At 33.3% G+C, this 24,760-nt stretch overlaps 1 protein-coding gene, 1 long non-coding RNA gene and 1 other non-coding gene across 3 annotated transcripts in view; all 3 read left to right on the forward strand.

The window, feature by feature from the left end:
* The window catches only part of LOC113403183 (serine protease HTRA2, mitochondrial-like), a 33,121-nt gene extending 23,328 nt beyond the window's left edge, over positions 1-9,793 (forward strand). Inside the window, exons 6-14 of the mRNA XM_026643647.2 lie at positions 425-654; positions 987-1,191; positions 4,039-4,334; positions 5,308-5,439; positions 6,470-6,566; positions 7,339-7,506; positions 8,394-8,494; positions 9,023-9,087; positions 9,581-9,793. Of these exons, the coding sequence (XP_026499432.2) occupies positions 425-654; positions 987-1,191; positions 4,039-4,334; positions 5,308-5,439; positions 6,470-6,566; positions 7,339-7,506; positions 8,394-8,494; positions 9,023-9,087; positions 9,581-9,746 (1,460 nt within the window). The 3' untranslated portion in view covers positions 9,747-9,793. The remainder of the gene's footprint in view (positions 1-424; positions 655-986; positions 1,192-4,038; positions 4,335-5,307; positions 5,440-6,469; positions 6,567-7,338; positions 7,507-8,393; positions 8,495-9,022; positions 9,088-9,580) is intronic.
* A 1,123-nt stretch (positions 9,794-10,916) lies between these two features.
* LOC135194109 (uncharacterized) lies at positions 10,917-12,258 on the forward strand. Its single transcript, XR_010309654.1, has 3 exons — positions 10,917-11,049; positions 11,418-11,463; positions 12,208-12,258. It is a non-coding gene; the product is annotated as an uncharacterized LOC135194109 (long non-coding RNA).
* Positions 12,259-13,311: 1,053 nt separating this feature from the next.
* On the forward strand, positions 13,312-13,384 carry Trnav-cac (transfer RNA valine (anticodon CAC)). Its single transcript has one exon. It is a non-coding gene; the product is annotated as a tRNA-Val (tRNA).
* Positions 13,385-24,760: the final 11,376 nt, after the last annotated feature.

Raw genomic sequence — 24,760 nt, forward strand, 5'->3', positions numbered from 1 at the left:
CCTACTCAGATGGCTTGCACAAAACCATACAACCCATAAATTTTTAATTACTTTTTTGGGCTCGAAATTAGTATCACCAAAATCTTTCCACTTCGGGTATGTGTTCGGCAGTTCAACATGGCGATATGCTCCGAACTTTCTTATTTTTCTTCTTAAGAGAGGAGTTTATTACACAACCCATAAATTTTTAATTACTTTTTTGGGCCAGAAATTAGTATCACCAAAATCTTTCCACTTCGGCTATGTTTTCGGCAGTTCAACATGGCGATATGCTCCGAACTTTCTTATTTTTCTTCTTAAGAGAGGAGTCTATTTGTACAGCAATACAGTTAAAGTAATTATCTAAAAACATCGTCACAACTAACTTCAAAAATTGAACTCTATGAATGACAATATTCAAAAGGACAGCTTGTCCCAATTGCAGGTCTCACAGCGAAGCTCTCGAAATTAGCAGAGCAAGGCGACGCGCTGTCGCAGCACGTGTTCGCGGGCGCGGGCGCGGCGCTGGCGGCGCACGCGGCGGCGCTCGCCGAGCGCGCGCACGGCGCCCGCAACGGCACGAGCGCCGCGCTGCGGGTCGTCTGCGTGGGCTCGGTGTGGAACAGCTGGGATGCGCTGCGACCTGGGGTCTTGAAGCAATTAGCTGCGAGACGGGTGAGCTGAGTCATAATATAAGTCACTTTCTTATATTCACTGAGAGAGAAAGATCCGATTGCTTTTCTCCCTTTTTAAAACATTAAAAAGAGATAGCAGTCAATGATAATAATAAACGATCAATCTATACATTTCCCGAATACTTATATACTCGCTTATGCGAATTAAAGTAATTTTTGAAATAATTTTGTGTAAAATAAACTACTTGTTTGTAGAATCTATACACCGAACCGGTTTTAGCTTTCCGTTGGGTACTTGTTAAATTACGGTTCAAAAATCCTTATGATAATAATGAATAATATTCGCATTTAAGTTTACAATATTGTTACCAGGTAAAAATTGAGTTAGAACTCGTTCGACTCAAGGTCTCGAGCGCTATGGGCGCAGCTTGGCTTGCAGCTAAACACGTCAACTACAGCCTGCCCCGAGACGATTCAGCATTCTGTGAAGTTTTCTACACGTATCGGCCCGATGTGAATGGCAAAGTTAATGGAACACACAACGGTAAGCTGGATAACGGACTCCAAGGTTGCGGCTGTGATGACTGGTCTTACTGGAGCTAATGTATGATGGGATCCCTGCTGGTTTATTTATAGGTTGGTCAGCCAATACAAATACAAAAAAAAACGGGAGGTATCATGGGACTGCAGCCGGTTGGAATTATTAAATGACTTTGTAAAATTGTCATTAAAAACCTAGAGTTAAAAAAAATAAAAATATATAAAACCGTATACAATAGAAAGAGACGAAGACCAAGAGATAGAGAGGGAAAGGTCGCCTCGAGGGGGCGTAACGCTTTATCCTTACGTGAGGATTCCTTTTAGTTCATTCTACTGTAAACGGTGTAAAAGAACTTCTTTCCAAAAAATATCAAAAGGAATATAAAATTGACAAATCTTTTTGGATTTTTACCAATGGAAGTAGTTTATGCTCCATATGGCCTGGCTAGAATGTAATCCAGGCTCAATATTAATCAATAGGTAGATTCTAAATAATCCACGTCACTGGAATATTGTAAAGGTTAGTTTGTAATTTCGATATATAGCTCAACTATTGTTATAAGAACCCGAATTAGTCAATAATAATAGTCTGTATAGTCTGTTCCAATCGAAAAAGACATAAAGATGTACAAACCTAAAAGCTAAGCTGTATTGTACAGTACTGACAGTTATTGGTTAATATATCTTTATTTATAATATAACATTCCACTTAACTTCTTATATCCCCTTTAATTTTTCTTCCAAAGGTTCAATCACACCGTCGTCGACGTTAAAAAAGCCATTTTGAAAATCCATAATGATGAGTACCATAGATTATTCAAGCTCTCGACCAATGATATCGTGTCAAATCGTTGTCAAATGTTTTTTTTTTTTTACTTTTGTCCTCTTGTTAAACTAGGTTCTTAATTGGATGTTATACAGGGATTGGATGGAATTATTATAATGTAATATCACCATCTAGTCTATGAATGAAAGATCTGAATGAAATTGATCTGATTGCAAAATGAATGTTAAAAATATTATTGGGTTGATAACTGTGATCTATAATATCGTGTCACAAATGAGACTAGCTTTACAGTTGAATTTACATTTTGTTAACTATTGCTGCACTAGGTTACAATTCTGCAAGTAGAGCAAACTTATTCCATATGCCTCGGTGATCTTAAACACAATCAAACCTCTTTATACAAAGTAAAAATGTTTGTACATAAACAAATACAATAAAAAACAGATGAAAATTACAAGATTTTATTACAGAGGCTAAGATTAAGTTTTGTTGTATAATTAGAACTTCATTGAATTTATATATATGACTGATATTATTTTAGCACTACACCTGACATGTAAATTTAGTATATTAATTCAATTATAAAGTAAATAATAATAATTATCATCTAGGTAAATACAATAGGTAACAGTACAGTAAGTATCAATAAAACATAAGAATTTATTTGGGTAATTGCAGACACAAGGGACATAACATTTAAATTAACAGGTCCCATGGTTGATGGCGCAGTGACGGTGTGAGGTATGGTTAGATTGGTACAGGATAATAAGAAAAAAAATTGAATGTAGCGCCGCTTTTTTTAAGGCCTATCATGACGAAGATGCAGACCATCCCCTTAACTATGGAAATTCTGCAGAAAAGTGACTTTTTTTTTTATGGCGTTGGTTGGCGTACGAGCATATGGGCCACCTGATGGTAAGTGGTCACCACCGCCCATAGACAAAGGCGCTGTAAGAAATATTAACCATTCCTTACATCACCTATGCGCCACCAACCTTGGGAACTAAGATGTTATGTCCCTTGTACCTGTGATTACACTGGCTTACTCACCCTTCTAACCGGAACACAATAATACAGTGTACTGTTATTTGGCGGTAGAATATCTAAAATATTTTTATGTTTAAGTGAAATGTAAATATCAAACATATCGGAACTAAATTTATAATTAATTCTATGATTTAGTTATAGTTCCTAATAATGTATAATGAATGTTACTTGTATACAATGAATAAATATTATATTAAAGTATAAAAGAGTATTTATTATTATTTAAAAAAAAAAACCTATGACAAACGACTTTTAAGTTTATTAGAACTTAAAATTAAAAATTTTTAATATATCAAATATGTTAATAATGGTAAATACTAAAATACATCAGTAATTATATAACAATGTTATTATTTAATAAAAGTGGTAGCAAGATATGATAACTTACTAACATAAAATATATAAAGTTATAAAGGAAGCATTCTTTGAAAGTTGTTGTTTTGTGTATGTACATAAAATGTAATACGAAAAGTAACGTTATATAACGCAATACGTTTAACGATAACTGTAAAAAAAAATGCTTTTATCTGTAGTTATATATTTTTTTTTAAGTACCCGGGCTGCCGATTCGTGGGAAATTCTCCAAAAAGTAGGGTACTTTAAGTTTATATGGGGATCGGGAGATAACATTTATGGGGGATTGTATGGATTAACCTGTTACTTCCGAAAAAAAATAACCATTATTATTTGTATTGTAATATTTAACATCTTTTATCTACATTTTATTTCTTTAAACAGTATCATTGCTTTATATTAAAGCTTATAGTAGATTTTTAAAATTGGTTTTGGGCATGTGAGCTAAAATACTAATGGCAGCACTGCTATTGTTAAAGATTGACAGAACAGGGAAGTATGTTTACATGTCAATGTCATCCCCATTGGTTAATTTAGTTATAAAAATGTCAGTTGTGCGGACAGTATCGCGATTCGTGAATATAAAACCAATAATAAACATTAATTATAGATGTACGTGTCGTACTTTCTCAACATATAAAGAAAAGACAAATCATAGTAGTTTTAATAATAGATATATTTATGGTGGTCTATTAGTTGCAACGGGTATCGTAGGTTATGTTAGTGCTAAAGAAAAAGTATCGGCTGCTTCTGTGATAAGTTTATCAGGTAGAAGGGATAAGTATAACTTTATAGCTGATGTTGTGGCTGTGTCTGCTCCGTCAGTGGTGTATATAGAGATTAAAGATGACAGACGGCGTGATATAGTGACTGGTCAGTCGATCACCTTGTCCAACGGATCTGGATTTATTGTTAAAGAAGATGGACTTATATTGACGAACGCTCATGTGGTCGTGAACAAGCCTAATGCTACAGTTAATGTTCGATTAATGGTGAGATTGATTTCACATAGGTTACATCATTTCAGACTATCAAATAAGCTTTTCTGTCTGCAAGCTTGACTGTCCAATAAGCGTATCTAGTAGCAAGAGTTGGGCAAATAGTATTCACGTATTATGTAGACGCTTGATTATCGACCTCCTGCTATCAGACAGTAAAGTGCAATTTTTTACATAAATTAAAAATCAAAATTGACTACTAAATTATCCATAGTAACTAGCTTTGTCTCTATAATGTAACGATCAGCCTTCTGCCAATGTCTGTATCACAATTTTAAACATCAGAGACTACAAGAGATATATATTACTTCAAATGTATGATTGCTAGGCAAAGTATTTCATTCATGGCGATGGTATGCCCTATGCTATGCGCATCTCTTCACTTTTTTAATATCCTAATGAATAATTTTTCTACCATAACAGAATATTATTCATTACTATGATTGAATGAAATTATGTTGGAAGTCATTTTAAGGAAAATAACTATTTAAGAAAAATTATAGTAGAATTGAAATCCAACCTTCATTATTGGTGGGTACATGTAAAGATTGTGACATATATTGTGATAGTACACTTCATACATACATTAACAACCTGTAAATTTCCCACTGCTGGGCTAAGGCCACCTCTCCCTTTGAGGAGAACATTTGGAGCATATTCCAACACGCTGCTATAATGAGGTTTGGTGGAATACACATGTGGCAGAATTTCGTTGAAATTAGACACATGCAGGTTTCCTCACGATGTTTTCCTTCACCGCCGAGCACGAGATGAATTATAAACACAAATTAAGCACATGGAAATTCAGTGGTGCTTGCCTGGGTTTGAACCCTAAATCATCGTTTAAGATGCATGCGTTCTAACCACTGGGCCATCTCTCGAGATACACTAGTACACTTCATTTTATATATAATTTTTTTTCTTATATAAATAATATAATATTAATGTAATAATTTGTAATTTTCAGGATGGCTCCAACCATACAGGATTTGTCGAGGATGTTGATTTGAAATCAGACTTAGCGACACTACGGATTCCGGTGAAAAACTTACCTACAATGAAGCTCGGGTCTTCAGCTGACATCAAGCCTGGCGAGTGGGTTTGTACTGTGTGATATAAGATCAATAGGTTTAACTCATAAATACTAACAGATAAAATTAAACAAAAGCCTTTGAAATGTTTTTTAAATGCTGTCTCTATTTTTATATAAATAAATCTAACCAATCATGTTTGAGATCATGTAGATTATGTTAAATCATGTTAAAGTTGTTGCCTGAAATTTTTGTTGACAACACAATTTAACAAATACTTTATATTTTCTCCGTTTAATTAATTTTTTATTTATCATTAATTGGTTTTAAATATTTATGAGTTTATAAGTATTTTTGAGATGATAAAAGTGTTAATTTGATAGTAGGTTGACAACTTAATATGAGGATTAATTATAAAGCTAGTGTATAAATATATTTGGTGAAATAATTATGAATATCAAATTTGTTTATTAAGTAACCATTATTATGAAAGGCTTGTTTAAATTGGCAGTAGGGTTTTTTGTAAGTCTGTCTGGGACCTGGGTTGATACCACCCACTCGTCAGATATTCTACCCCCAAACAGCAATACTTAGTATTTTTGTGTTCTGGTGTGAAGGGTGAGTAAGTCAGTGTAACAGGCACAAGAGATATAAAATCTTAGTTTTTAAGGTTGATGGCGATGAGGAATGGTTAGTATACATTACAACACAATGTCTATAAGTGGTGGTGACCACATACCATCCTGTGACTCATGGCCTGTCCACTTACCCATGATACGTGACGACCTCCGTGATCGAGTAGTGTGTACACCGGTTTTCATGGGTACGCCACTCCGAGGTCCCGGGTTCGATTCCCGGCCGAGTCGATGTAGAAAAACTTCATTAGTTTTCTATGTTGTCTTGGGTCTGGGTATTTGTGGTACCGTCGTTACTTCTGATGTCCATAACACAAGTGCTTTAGCTACTTACATTGGGATCAGAGTAATGTATGTGATGTTGTCCAATATTTATTTATTATTTATATATAAAAAGAAGCCATATTATGCAATAAAGTATAAATATTTAAAATATTGTATAAATAAGATGAATTATTTGTAGGTGGTAGCGATGGGCAGCCCTCTAGCTCTGAGCAATACTGTGACTGCAGGTGTTATTAGTTCTACGCAGAGGGCGAGTGAAGAACTTGGCTTAATAGGTCTTGTATCTTTTACAAGTAGCTTTGCCGACGGCTTTTCCCATGTGGTCTTCATTGTGATTATAATCAAAGTCAAAGTCAAAAATCTTTATTCAATATAGAAGTGTTTACACTTGCTTATTGATTGTCAAAAATCTACCACCGGTTCGGAATTTAGCACCTCGGACCTGAGAAGAACCGGCGAAAGAAACTCAGCGGGATATTATTATTTTTTTTTTTTCATAATACTGTATAATAATCATAATACTGTACTAAAACATAATCTGTTTTAGTTTTGTATAAAGTTCTCTTTGTGAAATATATTTTGGTCAATATGTTCAAAATTTTTCGATTATTTAACAATTTTTTCCCCTTTATAATATTAGTATAGATTAAAATAACGTCCGAAAATCTTTGTGGTGTTGTCTTCATTTAAAGCTCATGTCAAAAACATTGAAAAATGAGGCGCATTATTCTATACAAGATAATATTAAAGATGAAAAAGCGTGGCCCTAGTATTTGTTAATTTCTAGGCAGGATATATATGAATTTAATTGATACTACTACTACTGGTACTGACTACTGAATACTGTGTAATTAAAATGGTGGTAAAGAGTTAACTACTGAGTTTCTTGCCGGTTCTACTCGGTAGAATCTACTTTTCGAAAACATGGAAGCTTTACATTTGTTCAAAAACTATAACATGACGACTCAAAAGCTGATCTTGCTGTTTTTATGAGCCTACTCGAATAAAAAAAATTTTGGTTTTGATTTTTATATTTAATTTTTCCAGGCAAAGACATGGTCTATATCCAAACAGACGCACCGATAACCTTCGGTAACAGTGGCGGCCCGCTCGTGAACTTGGACGGTGAAGCCATCGGTATTAACAGTATGAAGGTCACGTCTGGAATATCATTTGCCATACCAATCGACTATGTTAAGGAGTTTCTAGCTAAAAGTATGTATAGTCATATTAAATTATTGGTTGATTCATTAATGTCCGGTTAATATATTTGACTCGAGCCGAGTTGGCCCAGTGGTTAGAACGCGTGCATCCTAACCGATGATGTCGGGTTCAAACCCAGGCAAGCACCACTGAATTTTCATGTGCTTAATTTGTGTTTATAATTCATCTCGTGCTCGGCGGTGAAGGGAAACATCGTGAGGAAACCTGCATGTGTCTAATTTCAACGAAATTCTGCCACATGTATATTCCACTAACTCCCATTGGAGCAGCGTGGTGGAATATGCTCCAAACCTTCTCCTTAAAGGGAGAGGAGGCCTTAGCCCAGCAGTGGGAAATTTACAGGCTGCTAATGTAATATAATATATTTGAGAAACGATTCATTATATTTACTGAGCGTCGAATTGCTAACGAGACGTAATTCAATAGCTTCTCTATTAAAAACATTTTCTAAGAATTTGTTATATACTAGTGTTCGCTTGCGGCTTCGCTCGCGTTTTAGGGGTTTGTCGTCTCTGTTATCTGCTAGGCATAAAATGTAGCCTATGTTCTACCGTGGACTTCAAAGTTTATCACACCAAATTTTATCAAATTCGGTTCAGTAGTTTGGCCGTGAAAGGCCAACAGACAGACAGAGTTACTTTCTCATTTCTAATATTAGTATAGATGTGACGTTTAAGAGTGGAGACGAATTTGGACGTATTTTGTCAACTTTCCTTTTCGATCAATTCTGAAGTAAAGATCTTTTGTTAATTTAGCACCAACGACGAGCAATCTTATCATCAGAGAGGTCGTTCGGTTTTTTGAAAGCTTGAGTTCGTCCGCGAGCGCGTGTCGGGACGTTTTACAATCCTCGTTTTATCAGTATGTATATATTTCAGGCAAAACGAAGTCACCACCAGTGTCCCGGAGGTATTTGGGTATAACGATGCTGTCGCTCACACCGAATATTCTCTTCGAATTACGAATGAGAAATCCAGAGGTGATATAAGATAGATAAAAAAAAATTAATTAATTTGTATTTATATTTAGCCTCGAAATCAACAAAATACTAAGTCCAATTTGTTTATTAAGTAACCATTATTCTGAAAGGCTTGTTTGACTTGGCAGTAGGGATTTTTGTAAGCCCGTCTGGGTAGATACCACCCACTCATCAGATATTCTACCCCCAAACAGCAATGCTTAGTATTATTGTGTTGTGATTTGAAGGATGTGTGAGTCAGTGTAAGAGGCACAGGGGACATGAAATCTTATTTCTCAAGGTTGATGGCGATATAAACAATTGTTAATATATAATATAATACAATTTGTATGTATGTCTTGCCTTTAAATCAACAAAATACGCACACGTTCTTATCATTCATATAATCTTGTATCGAGAGAAATACCTTATTTTTTTACATGGGATTTAATTTTTTTAATCGTTAAGTTAAATTGAATTCCCAAATTCAAGTACTCGTTAGAGCAGTTCTGAATGGCCTGTATGACGATATGATGTTTATATTTTCAGATGCCGTCTGACATCGATCATGGTATTCTGGTGTGGAAAGTCATCATTGGATCACCGGCTTACAAGTAATAATTGATTCTGATTATCATATTTTTGGATATGCCAAACCAATGTTATAAAATAACCATGTTTACATAAATTCATGCAGCTGAAAATTTTTAATTCCAACTTCAACTTGAATGTTTTAAAAAAAAAAATCTTTAACTTTAACAGAATAGATAACCACATTTCTAACATTAGAAATGACGAATTTCCATACAAAATATCATCCCCGATTTGACGCCCTTAGGAGGTCAATTTAGAATAAACATTTCCTAGTGCTATCCGGAAGGAAATTCTGTGTAAAAATTGTATAAAAATTCTGTTAAGCACCAGTTTAAGCAGTGTGTTGTCAGTCGGTCATTTTTTTTTTTTTTTTAAGTACTTGTTCTCATAGCCATTGCTGGATCGTCTTTAATATGAATCGCCATTTCAGATTGTAGTCCAGAATCCCTTGCATAGCATAGTCGCCATCTATGCCATGATATTTTTATACATTGATAAATTTGTAACTCTCAGCGGAGGCCTACAGCCAGGTGACATCGTGACGAGCATCAATGGCAGCCCAGTCCGGAGCGCCGGAGACCTCTATAGTGTTCTGGAGACTGCCCCGGGGAAGCTCTCGATGCTGATAGTCCGAGGGAAGACCAGGACCACTGTCACCATCACGCCAGAAATACATTAAGATTATTAATTATATTATATATACATGTTAATAAATATATTGACTTTCGTTGACTTTTATTTTGTTGTCTGTTGATTGCAGTGCACCACCACTATTATTAGTGTATTTGTGTATTATCACTATTGAGTTGATCTTTTTGAGTTACTATTAACACTATACTAATTATTAATACTACAGAGACCCCGACATACACTGTAATAGCCTTCTGGCGTCTAATTAAAGGCATTTGAACATAGACATTTTTTTACTTTTTACTGTAAGAACTATTCTTTAAATAATCTGCCGTACACGAAAGAAATTATTGGCATCCTAGTAAAAATATTGAGTCAAATCGAAACATCAGGTACATAATATTCTTGTTTAAATAACGATATAATAATAGTGAGGCATCATAAGTGTACATATTTCTTAGTGACATGCCACATTGAGTGACGTTTCACCGGATCGACGGACGAAAAAGTGAGAAAGGTTATGCTAACGGAACTTTTCTTAAATTGTTGACTGAAACTTATCTGGTTTTCCACACAAATTTAGGAGGAATCAAGATGAAGTGGAGTCTACTATTTAAGGAGATTCTTTAGGGGAAAATTAACAAAGAAGTATAATCAAACTCATATTTGCGGTTTCCTCTCAAACAGATGTATAAAAAAAAACTAGGGGGTTGTTAATCGATATTTATCCCCATATATTGAAATTGGTCTTAGGGGAAAAATTTTGTAGGAGTTTGTATCACTGACGCTGCGCTGCCATGGCGTGCAGTGCGTTAATCCGTTGCGACACTATAAATCATAATGAGGCCTCATTCAATTGAATGTAATACTTTGTATTAAATATTATATGAGTTATTATTATCTGTATATTACAGACGAGTATCTGTCAATTAAACATTATAATATCATATTTTTAATCTGGTATATAAAAATTTTGACAGATACTAGTCATGGCGGGAAAATTGATTCTCTGATACATATTTTTCACTGAGTTTTGAGTTAAACATTATTTATAATTCCTATAAGTTCTTACACTGTGGAATATTATATTTAATAATCGGGATTAAATAATGTTCTAACAGATATTCGATTCAAGTTTCAATGCGTGTGCCGTAATCGTCTTATTGAAAGGAACAAGGTATTCCCTTTTTATGATCTTTGAAATTAAATACGTATGTTACGACTTCAACTGGTAATGAATTTATAATTAATTATTTTGGTCATAAAAGTAATTTAACGTGTTCATTTCTAATCAAAAACGACATATGAAGTTTACTTTAGTATTATGTTTTCAATATTTAGATTTATTTCTGGTGAGTTTTAACTTTCCACTGAGACATTTAAATTTTGTGTGAAATAATGGACAAGTATCCGTTATATAATAAATCAAATTGACAAAAAAATAATTGTTTCGTAAACAACGCTGAGCAGTCTATCCCGCGAAGATGATGATGAAATGAATATGTTGCCTACTTATTAAATGACAAATAAGTAATTAAATAGATAAGAGTTTCAGACTAGTATATTTTCTTGTTTTCCCCTTTTTTAGTTTATTTTCCGTAGTCAGATATTGACTTTTGGTTTGCACGCAAATATTCACAACGTGTTTACGTGTAAAGTACCTATCCTCTGAAATTCTGTGAAATATATCTCAATCGTTTAAATAAAGAATTTCATTTAGATCTTCCTACACTGCGCAGAAGATCAGAGCTTCAGCCGGCGACCAAGTAAGCAATAATATTAAAGTGTTGTTATCTTCGTTCATGTGAACAGTCGCCTTAGTTAGTTGGTGGTAGGGCTTTGTGCTTTGTTGTCTGGTTACCTCACCACATAGCTTATCGCCAAACAATAAAACTTAGTATTCTTATGTTTCGGTTTGTTGTGAGCCGGTGTCATTGCAGGCACAAGTGCAACATCTTAGTTCACAAGGTTTTCGGTATTAGCGATATAAGTGTTGGTTAATATTTCTCACAGGGGCAATATCTTTGGGCGGAGATATCACTTACCATCAGGTGGCTCATGATCCCTCCGTCTAACTATATTAACAAAGAAAGGTATAAAAAGGGTTGGTACAACAAAGAGCTAATGCTTATCGATATTAAAAACGCAAATAGTAAGTCTATTCATCATATATGGCGTTAACGAATTTTACCAAAATACGTCTGTTTATTAATTATATTTCGGAAACGATTCGTTTTATATTGGTACGAGCTACAATGCAAATACATTGTTATAAAAAAAAAAAAACGTTTCAAAGTTAGTAAGTAGGTGTGATATTAAAACTTAAACGATTTAAACAATTCATAACTCAAAAAAGGTTTGTTATACAGATTTAACAGAACGAATCGTTATATTAGGACTTGGATGCAATGGTTTTCGCTGTATTAAGAGTGTTTCAAAATTGTATTTATATCGATAATCTTTCACATACTATGTTTTCAAAACAGATTATTAATTAATTAATTCAACAGGCATTGTACAACAAGGAGAAATGTTAATTAATGAATCAGTTTTAAAATCACGTAAGTAACTCAACAATTAAAACATTTTTTTTACTGTTATAATGACCAAACACGCCGTGAATGAATTTATTAATTGATAGCAAGTGTCACTCGGATGATTCCAACGATGCCAAATCATTTCAGACATATTTTTTAAAAATTATTAATGTAGGTATCTCCACATATCTGCTATTCCGGTATAATTATTTTATTTGTGCGATTTATATCTGTGTCTGATGGAGATTAATTTTATAAACATAAATCTTAGATTATTTAATATATCTAGATAGAGACACGCTACCGGGCCGGACCGTGAGTTTAGCCTGGGCTAATACTAATCAGGGGCCCCAATTAAGACACACCTGAACGTAGACTTAAATTAACCGAATGGGTTTGATTAATTCGCAGGGCTGCATCCATACGATATGTTTAAATTAATAAAATGATGGATTCTTTCGAATTATCGTCTATTTTTGACTTTGACGTGACTTATTTGGGGGGGCCTTGAATCCAAGGGGTCCTGGGCTCAAGCCCAAACAGCCTTACGGTAGATTCGGCCCTGCACACTACAAAATAATTTAAGCAAGCGAGTCAAATTCATTATCTTTGTGTGCGTAGTTACGCGTGACACTCGCCAAACATCGTACTAATTTATACTATATAGTATTTACTAATGTATTGTGCGTCTACTCGATATCAACTGTTGCCTGCTAATAATAGAATAGAATTAGAGAATGATGCTTGTGCTTTCAAGATGTCTTTGTGTACGTGAGACTAAAAGTTAAGAAAGCAAAAAATACAAAATGGATTATATTTGTGAAAGTTATTATACTTAAAAAATATTCATCGAACGTGGGTTCATCTTTGATTGAATGAATCATACCACGTTAGATATATTTAACTTATTATTTTATTAAAATAATTTTATAATATATAATGATTGCCAAAATTTTCCCCCAATAATGTACTAGGACTCTATATATATATATATAGTTTATAAAAATAATATGATCCTTTTTGCTGTGCTATAGTATATTTTCGTAATTGAAGTTAATATTCGACTAATACCCTCAAGTTTCCGTAGTGTAGCGGTTATCACGTGTGCTTCACACGCACAAGGCCCCCGGTTCGATCCCGGGCGGAAACAGGTTCATTTTTTATATATTTATTGTCTTTGTATTTTTTATAATTATAGTTTTTTTTTAAATAATCTTTACATTATTTCCTTTAGTACCACAAGGCGGAAACAGAGTATCAACACAACTCCCTTGGATAAATGACATGCGAGCGCGTATCAATCAATTTATAAATAAATATGGTTACCAAGATGCGAAGCCACATATTAAAAAACTCGTCGAAGGTATCACAATAAAACTTATTGCGTTTTAATTTCGAAATACTCTAACTGACTGGAGTCTGGGAGTAGGCGCTGTATACACCCCGTGCCTCATGAAGCATTTAAAGCCGTTGGTCCAATAGCAGTAGGTACTCTTTTCGATCGTTCGTTTTTCTCATCGGATTATGAGAAAAATGAAAAGTCCTACTTGGTACCACCTACTTATCAGATATTCTACTCAGTACTCAGTATTGTTGTGTTCCGGTTTGAACGGTGAGTGAGCCAGTGTAACTATAGGCACAAGGGACAATAACATCTTAGTTCCCAAGGTTGGTGGCGCATTGGTGATGTAAGGAATGGTTAATATTTCTTACAGCGCCTTTGTCTATGGGCGGTGGTGACCACTTACCATCAAGTGGCCCATATGTGTATTTAGTATGTCCTGCAAAATTAATGGCGAGTCTCGTATTGGGATGCCCGCCGTGACCAAATCATTATCAGAACAAAACTGATTCCAACCAGACAGTTAGCTTACCACTAAATATCAATAATTAGATATGTTCAAGTTACGAGAATCAATGAGTTGTTGAATCAAGTAGAAGAGACAAAATTGTCAATGGTGCAAATCCTCGTTAAATGATAATCGTATAGATAATGAAATTATTTTCACTTCTTAGATGGTTTATATATCCAGTGTACAAGTAATGATATCATTAGAACGGTCATTAGACCGCCAGCTTTTCCCCTATAAACATCTAGAGGTACAAAACACAACTATAAATATAGGAACAAAACACACCCAAAACAGCATATCTTCAACTAGAATACAATTTATACAGAAAGTAAGTCGTAACTTAAGTAGAACGTCAGAAACGCTTAGTTTTTAAACGTTATATATGATATTATCCTACGCTGTATGATGGACAATTTTAATTGGACTTTAGAATGGTATCCTTCCAACACTACCAAATTTCTAGAAATAACTAAATAGGTACATAATAATTTTTACAAAGTATAAAACAAATCCGCTTCCAGCGTATACGCTTAGTTCTTTTGAACTACGCAACTGATTGTAATGCGGTTTTCATTAATAAACAGAAGGTTTATGTATATAATAAATGCATATTATAGTAGATAAAACCCAAAAGTTCTAACTTTCCTAGCCGGTAAAGTAAAAAATTATATTTCTTCAATCTAAAATATGTTACCTTTATTATATTATAAGTCGGTTAGCTAGTATTTTATAAGTCACGATAAACACCCATCGTTATATTCCAGAAACAGAAAATTCAGAGAATGTTTTGCTCGATGTCAAAGGTAGGTGTCATAAGTCCAAACAACCCTTACGGTAGAACAACCTTCTTATTATTAATTATCCAAATGAATGCTTCGAACTTTGCGAAGATCAATATTGGCTTAAAAGGAGTCAACAATAAAACACATCAGAAATAAATGGACAAAAATGATAAACCTTACGTTTCTTTTCGTTTTCGTTAGATTCATAATTTCAAATAATTAGTTAAAAAATACATTAATAAAAAAGCATATTATTCAATATAAGATTATATAGATTATAAAAAAGCGTGGAATTAACACTTGTTGATTTCCAGGCAGGATATATCATATACATAGATAATTATATTTACGTAACATAACTTTGTATTTTAAATGTTGAACAAGAGTAACTACTGACTTTCGAGCCGGTTGTTCTCGGTAGAATCTATATTCCGAACCGATTGTAGTTTCACTCTGTAAAATGACGATTCAAAAGTGTTTGTGAAAGCCTACTTGTATAAAGTATATTTTGATTTTAATTTATTACGAGTTTTGGTACCTTTTTTAAAAAACATAATCTTGCTGAGTTTCTTTCGTCGGTTCGTTTGTGGTAAATCTGCGATATTTCTTTCCGAATCGATCGTAAATAAGCAAGTGTAATCGGTGCCGTATTAGCCCATTCCGGGGCCCTAGGGCGCGTGGGAATATGGATCCGCTTGGGGATGACCTTTTATTTAATTTTTTTCTCTGGACCATGTTTTAAAAAAAAATTAACACTTGCCACGTGTGCTCTTATGGTAAAGATGGCAATGATTGTAATGCTTTCATAAATAAAGAAGTTTATTTTTTTTTCTTTTTAAGTTAAAAAAGACGTTCGATTTCACTGTTAAATTAAATCATTACTTTCAGTATAAATAATTAGGATTAATAATAATATAGGTTCATACATTTCAATAGTGTTTGTGTATTAAACGCTTTGGCTATTTCCATTTCAGTGGCTCACAACGGTAAGTTTTCGACTTGGTTACTATGGTGAAACTTTGAACAAGTTTTTCTTAAGATTTTCGACTTTTTATAGCAAAAAACAAGATTAAGCTTTTGATATTAATTTGTATTTGATAATTGAGGCTCTAGCTTTACGCCAACCATCACGTATTCGCTTTGTTTTTATGTACGAGCTGTTCTATGTATAACTTGTTAGCAATATAACAATTAGTAAAAAGTACTAAAATTTGGACATATCCAAATATCTTTGATTAAGTAGTACATATAATATTTCATAGTACGTTAGGTCATGTTAGGAGCACATGTCGGAGGATTTTCTTATTACGAAGTACACTGATCAACTATTAGTTTTAATTATACATTACCTCAATAAAAAGGCAAACGCAAAGAATTTTTTTTTTCCAATATGACTTGTGGATACTGAGTTCAGGTTCAGTATTTATCTTAGCTCTACCCCCGGTTTTATATTTACATATTATTAGCACTGAACATATTTTTTTAAATTTAAAAACATTGGTTTACTGCTAATTTTGAGTATGTCTGCTTAAGCCTGTCACTCTAAATAAAAATCATAGTTGTAATTTTTTTTCTGAAGTATTAAAACTTCTTTGGAAGAATATGTGTATTTGAGAATAACGTTTTTATATTTAACGTCGAAGTATTTTTGACGAAAAAACATTTTCAATCTCGATGAGTCCTTTGTAAAGAAATGTAAATGGAAAAATTAAATTTTACAGGAAAGCTTTTTTAACTATATAATATCATCGACAAAGTTTACTTTTCATTTGGTTGAATGGTAACATAGAATTATACAATTAACTTTAGGAGGGTATACTAATTTTATGATATAGCACTTATACTCTATTCCAACCATAAGAGGAGAAAAGCGAAATAAACAACATTTGACATCAAATGGACGCCATACCATTGGTCGAGAGCTTGATTAATCTATGATGTTCGCCATGGATTTGCAAAAAATTGCGTTTTGAACGTCGACGAAACTTATCGGAATTTTGGAAGTAAATTTCAAATGGTTACTTATAAATAGTTTAGTGTTGTATTATAAATAAATATAATATGGTTATCATGAACTCCTAGTAGTGCACGACATAGCTGAGTTATTAGCAAATCGCATGAAATACGTAAATCTAAGGTTTGTTTATCTTTATTCCTACTTCGATTGGAATAGGTTATTCATCTTTATACTTCCTAGACTATGTGATTGCTTAACTTATTTTACAAGAATTTTATTTTTACAAGAATCTAGATTCGCAATAACTATCAATCAACTCATGTGTAAAACGTCATTCGCTACCGAAAAAGTAATTAAATTCGATGAATTTTAATTTATGTGAGCTGAACGTTGCGGTGAGTGGATTGAACTGCGGCTGGTTCAGTTGACAGCGTTTAATTTGGTTTCGTTGTTATATCAGTTTCATTTCTTTTTAGGCACTATAGATATAAATTTTGCACCAGTTTTGAGATCCAGTAAATATAAAAAAGGTAAATAAAAAAAGCTTTCCAAATAATAAAATATGAGTTTTGTTATGTTATGTTCAATTAAATTATTTTGAATTTAGAAAATAAACGAGGTCTAGAATTCGGTAAGTGTTTTAATTACACGTTCTTATAGGTATACAATTGTAAGTTAGTTTGCAATATACTTTATATATATATAATAAATTAAATATTACAGGCACAAAATTCGTTATCTCTTATGATATGAGAATTACATTTGTATATTTTGCGCATCCACAGAACCGCAATGGCTTGTAGAATTTAAGGACTTCATAAAGGCACTAATTCAGAGCTACGGACGTGAAAATATTGAGAAAATGATGGAACACTTTATTAAAAGTAAACAATTATTTAGTTCATTTTATTAATATAAAAAGAGGCAAAAAAAAACCTTTTTCCCCTATGTACACCTTCGATTTTCCATTTTTAATTAAAAAAATGGATTTGATTTTTGTTTAAAACATGCAAATTAATATCGTCGGTGGAAAGGAAGAAGAGCTGAAATTGTTTTTTTGGGAAAATGAGGTTACATTACTACAACTACCAAGGTAAATCCTACTTAGTACCTATCGTTGTGTTTCGGTTTGAAGGGTGAGTGAGCCAGTGTAACTGCATTCACAAAGGACATAACACCTTATTTTCCAAGGAATGGTTAATTCTCATAGTGCCAATATCTATGAGCAGTGGTGAACACTTACCATCAAGCGGACCATTCACTCGTCCCTACCTATATTATAAAGTTAAAAAGCATCCAATATTACGTTTCAAATTTAGTGCAATATTAATCTTCAAAGGAAAGTGAGTATTTTTGAGATAAGAAAAAAAATTGATCAATTTCACTTAAAAAGACTTAAGGATGAACAAAACGCTTAACTTATAATTAATGCAAAAGCCATAAAAATGAAAGGTTGTCCAACAGACTGTCCTGTGGCACTGTACCAAGTCGGCGCAGTTACCTCTGAATAGTGACACTGTCTTTATTACATTCACAAACTTTATGTTTCAGCAATAGAAATAAAACATCTAGTGAAAATAAAGGACATTGACGGTGAATATTATTTTAAGATACTATCTAGGTACATTTATAAATAGAGGGATTCCCCTCTAGCCGTCGACACCGTATGACCGATCACTTTGAAAATTGACACATTGCGAGTATTGTCTCAAATATCCTATGTAGCGGAACTATTTTTTGTAATGTATTTTCTTTTCGCAAATTATTTATAATGTAACAAGTTGTCATATCTTTGCTCGCGTTTTAGGAGTTGATCATCATGTATTACGCCTAGAGCGTTATAGTTCAAGTTTTTGTAAATTTCCCACTGCTGGGCTAAGGCCTCCTATACCTTCGAGGAGAAGGTCCGGAGCATATTCCACCACGCTGCTCCAGTGCGGTCTGGTAAATTCACATGTAGCAAAATTTCGTTGAAATTAGACACATGCAGGTTTCCTCGCGATATTTTCCTTCACCGCCGAGCACGAGGTGAATTATAAACACAAATTAAGTACATGAAATTTCAGTGACGTTTGCCTGGTTTTGAAACCGCAGTCATCGGTTAAGATGTTAGCGTTCTAATCACTGGGCCATCTCGTAACTTATCGTACTTTATCGTACTTGTCGCTAGATGCAAAATTAAATCAACTTCTATACTATTCGACATATTTACAGACAATTGGTAATGATAGGACAATGTTTGTCGGGCTCAGTTTATTATAAAACTTTAAATGATCTTTGTTCAAGCATCACACCAGAAGTATCTTAGCGATTTCGATGTCTTTTTTTGCGGTCGAAAGCTTTTATTAATAGCTTTCGACCGACTTCGCTCGGCTATATTAGAAGTTCTGCTATATATGATTTTTGCGAATCTAATCGTTTAAGCGGTGCACGCAATGAAAGCTCTCAAAAATATTTCACCGTTTTTATAAAAAAGTCATTGATTCTCTGCTCTTGCCATAACATGATGGTAGGCATCAAGCCTATAGCCCTCCCCAATAAATAACTATCACTGAAATTCAAATCGGACTAGTGGTTCCAGAGATTAACGCGTTCAATCAAACAAACTCTAATATTAGTATTAATGGTATTCCGCTTGAAAACTGGTAAGTATACATTTTTGGTAAGTTTCTTTCGATATAAAAACAAGTGTCAGGTTATTTTCGTTTCAAGTAAAGGAATTTGAAGAATATTTACGTTGCTATGATGACGCGATCCGTAGATATAGTACCTTTTGAGAAATACTCGATTGATATCATATGAACTATACCAAAAAACTCTATTTGACCGAGACCTTGGGCATAATCTAGTATCATTGTTAAACGGAACAGAAAATTTTAATTGTAGTATAAAATATTGTTACAGTTAATCCTTACGGTAAGTAAATTAATTATATATGAATGGATGAACTAATTAAACATTAAATTCTATCTCTAATCACATACAGAGAGTGTCTGTTCAAGGTCGATTTTGACTGAAACCGTTTGTTAAAATGTTTAATTCATTATAATATATCAGTAACTAAAATTTTGTGTTCATAATTAAATTTTTTTATAGGTGAAGTGTTTGTTAAATATGACCATCTTAAAAAATCCAACAAGAGGAAAAAAGGTATTTTTTTATTTAAAGAGCATAAAAACTCTCAGTCTTGTAGAATAGTTAGACAAAATAGTTTATCAATATTGTCCTAAACTTTGTACTGATGTACATACATGAGCTTATAAAAAAAAAGCTTTATCCTTTTAAAATCATAGCACGTGAAAACTGAACAGTGTTTGCTTGGGTTTAAATTCGCAATCAGACAATATTAAATCTTCTTAAAAATTTTAAGACTTAATTTGATTGATAAATCATTATATTTCGTACGATGCATATTATAGTAGACCAATGCCGAGCTTTTCGAATTTACTTGCCAGAAAAAAATGCTTGATCTTCTATCTAAAAGTTTAAGAATAAGAAGAATAAATAGAACCTTGAATCCGTGTGATACCAGGTCATAAAGCTAGTACAAAAATGACTAAAAAAATTTTAAAAATAATAATTTTCCTCTCCAGGACCACGTCAAATATATTCAGAGGAAAGTGAGTATTGTCTAATATTTTTTATGCCTTCATTAGACTGACGGGGCCACCTGATGGTAAGTGGTCACCACTGCCGATATACATTGGCGTCGTAGGAAATTTAAACCATTCTTTACATCGCCAATGAGATCAATCAATCAACCTCGAGCAGTGGGATTTTATCTTTTTGTGCCAGTTTAGTTACATTGGCTAAGTCACCAAATTTGGACTTATTTATTTTTTTAAAGATCGTAAGATAATCTTTTAGTATCAATCACAATAGACGTACACATAATATCTAGCCTTAGATACTTGACATTAATAAGGGCCATTATTTATTTTTTCAACCTCGACAAGCAAAAGACTTGGATTTGTTTACTTTAAAGTTAAATTAATATCAGATTTGGTTACCAGTCCATTGGCAGTGTAGGAATGTTTAATATATCTTACATAATCATTGTCTGTAAGTGGAGGTGACCGCTCACTATCCTATGATGGCTAATTTGCCTGGCTGCTCTTTCGTGTTTTTATTAATTAGTAATATTAATACTTAATAAAACTTAAAAGTATCGCAGTTTTACTAATAAATGAACATTTATATGTAATACATCCAAAATAAAGAAAACGATGAGAAATTTTTAATTATTTTATTGAGGAATAATTGTAATTTTTCGAAAAGACTCATTATGATGGACCATAATTCCTACAATAAATTCCTTAAATTACGATAACAGCTGCGATTCAATAATGAAAGTAATTAAAATTAATGAAATTTTCTTTTAGAATCACGACAAATATCTTCAGAGGAAAGTGAGTAATGTTATTCGTCTAGACTCTGTTTAGCATTTCAGCTTTAGTTATAACGCAGACTGGTAAATAGGTCTCCGAATAGTAAGTCACCTTGAAAACATGATTAAAGTCTCTTCTGACTGCAATAGACCGGTCCATCCTTTCTTTAACCTGGAACAAAGTATTATTGCTTATGTGATACTGTACCATATCGGTCCCAAAAAAGAATATTACAGGCCTACGTGGATTTTCTATGCGGATTATCACCGACACGGATGCTCACACGGGCGGATTTAGGGTTAAAGGCTGTAGCTTGGGGCTTTCATAATAGACATGTGTTTATATAGAAAGAAATCATATACATTTTTGAAGGATATAAAGGATTGAAACATCCAATCGGAGAAAACTGTTCAGTTTATTTCGAAAATAATTAGGAGCATACTTTTTTGGCGTCGCTAGTTCTCCAGACATCTAAAGCCAGCCCTGTCAGGTCTATAAATTAGCGAACTAAAATATATGTAAGGTTAAACTAAATCATGAAATCAAAGAAAAATATATTGTCATTTATTATTACGTGTAACGGATACATTACCGTTGTTAATCGAGGCATGCTGATATTTTTCGAGAAGACCGCAGTTCCATTGTTATTACGATATCCTTCCTATATGAAGCGTGTACATTCGACTTCTATAGATAACGTATATATATTAACAATGTATTATTTTTTCAGTAAGAGTAACCAAAGCTATTCAAGATTAATTTGGTCAATTAATTTTTTAATTAAAAAAGTTATTGAAATGTCTTTTAATTTTTATTGTTGTGTAGTTACATAATTCATATAGATTTTCCTTCTGATTGCGTTCGAAGTCAAAGCATTAGAATTTGCATCCTTTGAAACCAGATTATATTACGAGGCCGAGAAATTACACATAACACACGAACAACAATACATATTTAATGCTTTTATAAACGATTCATCTTAACACAATATACAAAGTACATACTTCGAAGATATTAAAGGAGTAAACAGAACAATATTTACTAAGGCATAACAATTTGCGGAATGGGATTTCTTTTCAAACAAAATACCTACCGACATCATTATAATTTTCATACCCATTATTTGTTGTTTGAGAGCCGATTTGATGGCCTAGTGGTTACACCGCGTGAACCTCTCTATATGGATTTGCTTAATATGGGTTTATGTGTGCTCAATTTGTATGTGTCAGGAAGTTTAATGTGTCTTAATTCAATGAAATTTTGCGATGTGTAACCAACCCGCATCGTAGCAACGAGGTGGAATTCGCTCCGAGCCTTCTCCCTAAAAGGAAGCACTAGCCCAGCAGGACGTTTACATACTGTTCCTTAGTCACTTTTATTTGTTTTCTTTTTTTTATTAAACACAAGTTTATTATAATAAACCTAACATCCGGTTACCAACTTCGCGACAGTTTATACATTATCAGCATTAAAATTATTAACATGAAGTAAATAAGATATAGGTTCCTTTTTTATGATATAGATTGGCGGACAGGTTAATTTGCCACCTGATGGTAGTCATCACCACCGCCCATAGACACTGGCGCTTTGAGAAATATTAAATATTTCTATCATCATCAATGAGCCATGGGAATTAAGATTTTATGCTCCTTGTGCCTTTAGTTACACTGGCTCATATATCCTTCAAATCGAAACAACAATACTAAGTTTTGCCGTTTGGTTAAAGAATATCTAATGTAACGCAGACGGGCCTCAAAGCCCTACTACCAATTGATAAAAATAAAAAAATATATATAAAATGTTATGTCTTTTGTGTTTTTAATAACATATCGCGATCCATTTTTCAATATAACGAATAGACCTCAGATTGAAATTGCCGACGTAACGGTCCACGAATCTACGAAGCCTTTTAATATTAGATTCGTGGTTTTAATACCCTTCGTCTCGAGTTTTACTAACTCATTGTTTTAACGCAAAGCTTTCTAATGTTCATTGAATAAGCAAAATGCGTCAATTTTCATTATTTTTGACATTTCTAAACAAGAGAACGGAATAGCAGATAGAATTACTGTAATTTTACACTTAAAACCCAATACAATACATTAAATCTTGTTTCTAATTTAGGTAGGCTGATAGGCAAATGGATTACCTGATGGTAAGTGGTCACCACCGTCAATAGAAATTGGTGCTGTAGGAAATATTTATCATTCCTTACATCACCAATGCGCCACCATGGGAACTAAGATATCAAACCAGGACACAACAATACCAAGTATTACTGCTTGGCGATAGAATATACGTTGAGTGGTAGCACCGGGGATGTTTTTATTCAAATGTTACGATATGATACGCTATTTTGATGTGTGTTTCATATAAATATTAATAATTTTAGAGTCAATATTGCACATCAATTCTTGATATTTTAAGATAGTTATTTGCGGTTTTTGTACAAGTTTGTTCTAAAGAAACAGCTCTTTGAATTTCGCTTTATTGCCACAGTATCTATACCTACTAATATTATTAAGAGGATAATCTCGGGTACTAATGATCCAATTTTAAATATTTTTTCACTGCTAGAAAGCTACATAATTCCTGAGTGCTAAAAGGTATAAATTATATTTAAGTAAGTATATTAATTGACATATCACGATTTTTACCTAAAAAGTTGCGAAATGGCCGGATAAAATTTTGACCTTTATTAATAAGTTACGCCAGTACAAAGTTTAGGGTATAAATTATAATTATCATTTTCTTTATTAATAAACTGGTTGCTAGTTATATATATATATATATATATATTTGAGCCGAGATGGCCCAGTGGTTAGAACACGTGCATCTTAATCGATGATTTCGGGTTCAAACCCAGGCAAGCACCACTGAAGTTTCATGTGCTTAATTTGTGTTTATAATTCATCTCGTGCTCGGCGGTGAAGGAAAACATCGTGAGGAAACCTGCATGTGTCGAATTTCAACGAAATTCTGCCACATGTGTATTCCACCAACCCGCATTGGAGCAGCGTGGTGCAATATGCTCCATACCTTCTCCTCGAAGGAAGAGCAGGCCTTAGCGCAGCAGTGGGAAATTTACAGGCTGTTAATAATAATAATAGTTATATTTAGCGGCTTATGTCAATATATGCGTTGGATTATTAGTTTTAAAATCTCGTTTTTTCATTCAACTGAGGGACGAGCCCTCTCATTAGAGGGAATGCTAGTGATCACAGAATGTAACACTTAAGAGAAATGACATCAATGAAAGGCTAGCGACACTCAGGCTTGACATACAAAAAATGTTTTAATTTAATTGAAAAGATCGCAGACATACAACTTGTATATAATATATTACACAGACAACGTCTATATAAAAGCTAGAAGTACCAAGTGCTGCAAATATTCTATGCTAATTAGTTTAGTAGCTCTAGCGTGAAATCTGAAAATAACCTAATCAAATTTAAATTTGATTTAACATATTTATTCATATTATATAATCATACATTCACGTACTTATATTTATGGAAATATTACTGCAGTGCGATTCTGTAAGAA

Source organism: Vanessa tameamea, chromosome 24, assembly GCF_037043105.1.
Source record: "Vanessa tameamea isolate UH-Manoa-2023 chromosome 24, ilVanTame1 primary haplotype, whole genome shotgun sequence".
In the NCBI taxonomy this organism is placed as follows: Eukaryota; Metazoa; Arthropoda; class Insecta; order Lepidoptera; family Nymphalidae; genus Vanessa; species Vanessa tameamea.